This window comes from Callospermophilus lateralis, chromosome 2, assembly GCF_048772815.1.
Source record: "Callospermophilus lateralis isolate mCalLat2 chromosome 2, mCalLat2.hap1, whole genome shotgun sequence".
NCBI lineage: Eukaryota > Metazoa > Chordata > Mammalia > Rodentia > Sciuridae > Callospermophilus > Callospermophilus lateralis.
Genome location: NC_135306.1, coordinates 104406109 through 104413034, shown reverse-complemented (window position 1 = coordinate 104413034; position 6926 = coordinate 104406109). Strand labels below are relative to the sequence as shown.

Genomic DNA, 6926 nt, shown 5'->3' with positions numbered 1-6926 from the left:
TTCAATAACAACCATTTTTACTAGGGAAAGTTTAATCTATAAGTCCTAAATCATAGACAGGCTCAAGAAGTTCTGATGTCCTATTGCACTACAGGATGATGGATAACATTTCACAAAACTAGAAGGTTACAGACAGACATCTCTAATACTTCAATAATCAACATGTCAGATTATAAAATAATGAGGAAGAGAATGGGACAAGCTATAAAGGAAGAAACAAAAGCTTATGATTATTCCCTTTGCTCATTAATGATTCTTGAGTCTGGGGATTGGGCCACTGGGGATATTGTTTCAAAAGAATCCAAGTCGATTAATATTTTTGAGTTCAAAGTCATTATGAATTCAGAATTTAAGGGCCAGACTAGTACCAGCTGAGTATAAAATGTATGTTTTGCTTTCAAGAGGATAAAGTACAAAACCTTGGCTCTATACCTTGCAATATGCAAAATAGAGTTCAGGCTTTAGGAACTCATTCTTCTTGCTATAGGTTTAGGACAAACCTTCTCTACCCAAATCATAAGTGCTTTCCATCAGCTGGTAGGTATGAAGCTCTGCCTGCTTCTACTCATCTTATTCTTATACTGCTCTCTGCTCTACTTCATCCTCCTGAGGTGCTGTGTGTCCTGGTCACTTCACCTGCTCAACTCATGCAAGGAAGAGACTCCTGGGCCCAAAGAGAGTCTTACTGTCACAGGGTTCAGTGATCTAGTAGTGAGCCAACACCGAGGAAGCCACGGAGGGGAAGGGGTATGTCTGCGTGTGTTTGTGCACGTGCATGTGTGTGCACAGAATGGCTTGTAGGGGGAAGTAGGTGACATGAAAGGAAATAGTTTCTTTGCTCAGAAATCCTAACTTTCAGTAAAATTAGAAATTATTGCCACTCTACTACACATTTCATTTATATGAGAACTTCCTTTAATAGTTGGGAATATTTCCATTGTCTTATTAAGGACTAGGTGATAGAATGCAAAATTCAGTGAGTGTGGTAATGGGAAAACTTGAAAAATTTATGAAATCTAATCATATACATTTTAATACTTAGAGTTGAAGGAAACATATAGTTAACTCTTTTTGCAGGAGAACAATTATGTCTTCTATTTTTCTTAGAAATGATCCTGTGAGTTCTACTTTAAATCTTCTGTGGTAGAAATTCAGTTTCTAAATGACTCTCTGCACAATGAGGTGAAGCCTGTTCTTAGTAATTTTTTCCTTGGACCATTGTGAGATCCATCCTTGAAGACAGCTGTGCATGGAGGTGTGGTGTTGAATACTGCTGCACAGGACATGTGGGGAGAATTTGAGTGTATCTAAGATAATTTGTGATACTTGCACTTTGTTTGAGTCAGGTTTGGACCAGACACCTGTACCACTTAGTAGTATGAGTTACTGAGCCAGAAACATAGGGGTTTGGATTAAAGGAAGTATTTACACATGTTTAGGTCACAAAATGTTCTTTGATTCTGCCAATTTATTTACATAGCACAATGTTTTGAATCTCAAGAAAATAACATTCTCTTGCCCTGTGTGTCTTTCTTTGCTTTGGAAAACATTAGAATCTAATAAGAATATACTATTTTTAGGTGTTAGTTTAAAAAATAAATAAATGAATAAAATATTTTTAAAAACTCTAAGGACCCTTCAAAATCCATTTGTAATTATATCTTAATGGCACCAGCAATGCATTTACTATTACATTATCACCTTTACCTCAGTCCTACATGCACAAAGCTTAATTATTAAAGTATGTTTATTATACATTTACTACTTAGTGCAAATGACTAAGTGAAGCATTACATCTTCCTTATCTCAATGCTCACAAATATTCTCTGAGGCACAAAATAATCATTTTTTTCTTTTGAACAAATGAGGCTCAGGGAGGCTAATTTGCTCAAGTCCCCTGATGCAGGGTGGTAATCAGATTAGGGTGAGGCATCAATTTTCTGTAACTCTAAAGTGGGCTTTCCAAAGAATGGCTCTTTCTTTTATTCATTCTTAATTTTTATCAGAAATATAGAAAACAAAGTGTATGAAATTGAATAGCTTGCCAAATCCCACAGTTGAATTTTGAATAGCATTTGGGCTGGAAAAGAGTCTTTTCACATCTAGTTGTTATCTTTGATAGGATCTCAGTCTATTCCAACAGGTAGATCAGGACCAGCTGCACAGGACCTGGCTGTTACACTGAGCACAGCAGTGGTCTGCAAAGTTCCAGCTTTCTCCACATCTTCATCCTTGCCATTCATCGAATTTACTGAGAATTTTATTTGTGACATAAAACTTTACCCTTATCAAAATGAAATGATGCCAGAAAGGTACAGAGTTGTAGTCTGTAAAATAATATTCTCATATTTATCTTTTTATTTTTATTTTTGCTGAACAAGTATTGTCACAGCAGAGGAAAATTAGTTTTATTTTGTGGCAACATATTGATGATTTGAATAAAATGGAATCTAAAAAAATGAAGAAATTGTAACTTGAGAATAACATTCAACTAGTTTCTTAGGAGTATCTGGTACAGATATTAATTAACAAAGCTAAATAGTACTAAGAATATTAAAATTTGCAATTGTTTGTATTACAGAGAAAAATCTCACTGAGGACCTAGAATGTCTACTGTGGTGCTGTGGTTATTTATATGACATATGCAATACCTTCCTCCAGATTTGATCCTCTTTCAGTATATGTGTGAATATAAATGTGATCTGTATGTGCTTCTCTTGAATACAAATGATGATGACAATCAAGAGTACTGTTGAGAGTAAACATGAGTAGCAAGGTGTATATAATTTCTGTTTAGGTTCAGATTTTTCTATTTGGGTAGTTGACCTGTTTACAACAATTTGATACTAAAAGGCTCCCTTTTTGGGGGGGGAAGGTAGGTGCCTCTGAAATGTGTGTGTTTGATGACAAAGCAGATTGGAAGAACCTAAATTAAATTGGTGATAAGACTTGACTACTATAATATAATTGCTGATTATGAAAATTAATATTATTTTTTCATTTAACATGTGAAAAAGCTATGGTCAAATTTGACACATACTTTAAATACAAGTCAAGATTTATTGGTGATCTCTTTTCCTCCTCAGCCTTGCTGGCAGCCACTGCCTGGGGGAGAAATCGCTCTGTGGGAAGGTGTTCTCCCATCCTCCAGGTCTTAGGTCATGATTACTGCTTTGCTTCCAGGCCTCCCTGGTGCCCAAGCATGAACAACCACACCTCTGTGAAGGAGTTCATCCTGTTGGGACTTCCTCACACTGAAGGGCTGGAGAACACGATCTTTGTCCTGTTTCTGGCCTTCTACCTCTGTGCCCTGCTGGGGAACCTGCTCATCTTTGTCACCATTCTGGCTTCATCCAGCCTGCACACCCCCATGTACTTCTTCCTGGGAAGCCTGTCAGTGTTTGACATCTTCTTCCCTTCTGTGAACTCCCCCAAGATGATGGTCTCCCTGGCGGGGCGAAGCCGCACCATCTCTTACCAGGGCTGTGCCTCCCAGGTCTTCTTCTACCACACCCTGGGTGGCACTGAGTGTTTCCTGTACACTGTGATGGCCTATGACCGCTTTGTGGCCATTTGTCACCCCATGCGCTACACTGTCATCATGAACCAGAGGGTGTGCACCAGCCTGACAGTGTGCACATGGCTGGGGGGCTGTGTACATGGGAGCATCCTCACGTTTCTCATCTTTAAGTTGCCCTACTGTGGGCCCAATGAGGTGGACAGCTTTTTCTGTGATATTCCAGTGGTGCTGTCCCTGGCCTGTGCAGACACTTCTCTAGCACAGATGGTGAGTTTCACCAACATAGGTGTGGTTGCCCTGGTGTGTTTTCTTCTTATCCTCCTTTCTTACACCCGCATTGTTCTCTCTATATTGAAAATCCGTTCCTCTGAAGGCAGGCGCAGAGCCTTCTCCACCTGCAGTGCCCACCTGACCTCCATCCTCTTGGTCTATGGACCTGTGATTCTTGTCTATCTCAGACCTGCTTCCAGCCCCTGGCTGGATTCTGTTGTTCAGGTGTTAAACAATGTCATCACTCCTTCCCTCAATCCTTTGATTTATTCTTTGAGAAACAAGGATGTGAAAGTGGCCCTGAGGAAGATGGTAACTCAAATGGCTCACCCTTCTCTGCTGTAAGGTCCTCGAATAGTTCTTTTTTGAAATTTTTTTTTTTGAAAAACCTCAAAGATCCACTCCTTTTGTATCTGGCTTGTTACCAAACAGTGAGTTGGGCAAAGTCACACTCTCCTTTTTCTTGAGAGTCTTAGGAGTCATTTAGGAGAAGTTGTTTATACAACTTTTACAAAGTATTTTGAGATTAAACCAGCATTTCCCCTTTTTCCACTTGCCATAAAAGTATATTTTCTAGTTCATATATTTTGTATAGTAAAACTAAAAATTGGAGTTGACATTTAAGAGTGACATGTAATATTTTTTTTTATTGGTTGTTCAAAACATTAAAAAGCTCATGACATATCATCTTTCATACATTTGATTCAAGTGGGTTATGAACTCCCATTTTTACCCCAAATACAAATTGCAGAATCACATCGGTTACACATCCACATTTTTACATAATGGCATATTAGTGACTGTTGTATTCTGCTACCTTTCCTATCCTCTACTATCCCCCCTCCCCTCCCCTCCCATCTTCCCTCTGTACCTCATCTGCTGTTGTTCAATTCTCTCCCTTGTTTCCCCCCCACCCCGCCCCGCTTTCCCCTCACAACCTCTTATATGTAATTTTTTGTAACAATGAGGGTCTCCTTCCATTTCCATATAATTTCCCTTCTCTCTCCCTTTCCCTCCCCCCACTCGTCTCTGTTTTATGTTAATCTTTTCCTCATGCTCTCCTCCCTGCTCTGTTCTTAGTTGTAAGAGCGATATTTAAGAGTAGTATTGTGCAGTTTGGTAATTATAGTTGATATTCATATTGTAACTTCTTTGGGCTTTTACTATGCCTTTCTTTTACAAAAGAATTTAATTTATAGCCTTTTATCTTCAGCTCTGGAGAAATCTCAATTGAGAAGGTGATCATTGAACTGTGGTTTAGAATAGGAGAATGAATTATGAATGTGAGAATGAAGTTTGTAAATTAGAAGACTTTGAGCCAGTGATTTCTATCCACTGAGGTACTTTTTCTTTCCTAAACATTGAATATATCTAAAATCAATTAAAATAAATAAATTAATTTAATCAATAAAATTAATTGAAATAATTTAATCAATAAAATTAATTAAAATGAATATTAATATTATTTATAATATATTTATCTTTGGAATATTTCAACACTTATATTTTTACATTTAATTAAATTCTTTTCAAGATATAAACCCATCTATTTGGAGTCATCCACTCAAACACCTAGAAAACGTGCTAAAATTTTAGTTCTGTTTGTTATGTATGTGATAATGGTCAATGCACTTTGCATGTATTGTCTAAGTTAATTCACTGAATCCTAACAGGTAGCATGTTTCTTTTACGTATGAAGAATGTGAAAATAGGCTGTCTGAACCTTTATCTAATCCCTACCCTTTCCTGTAGTATACTGCTTTATAAGAGGAATTGAAAAATCAAGAATTCTATATAATGACAGCTGCCTATATGTAACTTACAGTTTTTGTATATGTTAAGTAATGCAGACTGAACCACATTTGTGTTATTACCTATTATTATTGTCCTCATTTTCATATGTGAGAAAAGGAAGGCGCATGTGAAGGCACAAATTGGTTTAGCATTGCATATCAATAGTAGTAATGTTCTGGGGGAAAGTAGGGAAGCAGTCTGAGTAACATTCAGAGAAATAGACAATTACTGGAAAATAATACCTCCTACTTTTTCTCTCCGTGGTAATATTCATTCATTCAGTGAGTCATTGATTCATGATTTAACTTAAAACTATCCAAGTGGTATCAGATGGGACCTGGGTAGAATGTCTCTCTAATGGTCCAAATAAAGACTAAAGGGGAAAGGTATGTAGGGGAGTACTGCCTATCTGTCTGTGAAATTGTATATGCAATCACTTGATTTAGTACCACAGTTGCTAATGTCACCACATTATCTTTCAAGGTCAACATTATACACCTTATTTGAAAGTTCTTGGATCCTCTGCATTATTTACATTGGGTGTTGTATTAGATATCTATTGTAATGCAATGAATTCCTCTAATATATGGTAGCTCAGAAAAAAATAATATATCTTTTTTTACTGTATCTGATGGTCACTAGTACAGGAATAGCCTAGTTGGGTGGCCTTAACAGGGGATTTCTCTTGGTTTTGCAGTCACTCTGTCATCCATGGAAGTAGTCATCTGACACAGGATCTCCTTGAAAGGCAGCTGTTTTGTAGCCGGATATTAGTAAGAGGCCTCAGTTCCTCCCCACTGCGGGGACCTCTCTGTATCCTCATACAATGGGGCTGCTTCCCCCACAGTGAGTGAGCTGAGGGAGGGTCTCACCAGGAGCCTCTAGAGACTGTTATGATCTTGTCTCCAAAGATATGTACCAGCACCCTTGCTTTTATTTTTCTTTGTTAGAAGCATTGACTACTTATAGTCCACATTTGGTAGAGGGAGAAATTAGGCTCCAGTCTTTTAAGGGAGTGCCCCCAAATCCATAGACCCATTTTCAAGCACCACAGATGTAGTTCTGCCTTATTTAAAAGTGCTCCTTAATGGAACTGTCCTTTCTCCTTTGGAATATTTCTTATTCTAATGCATGTTCTGCATGGCTTTCTTGATTTGAAAAGGTACGCTCTAATCCACTCTTCCTTTGTGAAAATCATGTCTTTTGTGTTATATTTTTGTTCATCCTCTACCATCTCAATAATATCTTCTCTGAACATCCCATTCTACAGTGATTTTTTTTTATCAGTTAGTAATTTGTATTGCTGAAATTAATCATTTTGGCAGTAAAGAATAAAGAAATT

General features: G+C 37.6%; 1 protein-coding gene across 1 annotated transcript; it reads left to right on the top strand.

Moving 5' to 3' along the window:
* The first annotated feature begins 3202 nt into the window (after nt 1-3202).
* Nucleotides 3203-4135, top strand: LOC143387222 (olfactory receptor 10D3-like). Its single transcript, XM_077108250.1, has one exon. The coding sequence runs from the start codon at nt 3203-3205 to the stop codon at nt 4133-4135; it is 933 nt and encodes a 310-aa protein (XP_076964365.1).
* The last annotated feature ends 2791 nt before the right edge of the window (nt 4136-6926 follow it).

Coding starts and splice junctions, on each gene's coding strand:
- LOC143387222 (XM_077108250.1), top strand. CDS start 3,203: ATGAACAACCACACCTCTGTGAAGGAGTTCATCCTGTTGGGACTTCCT.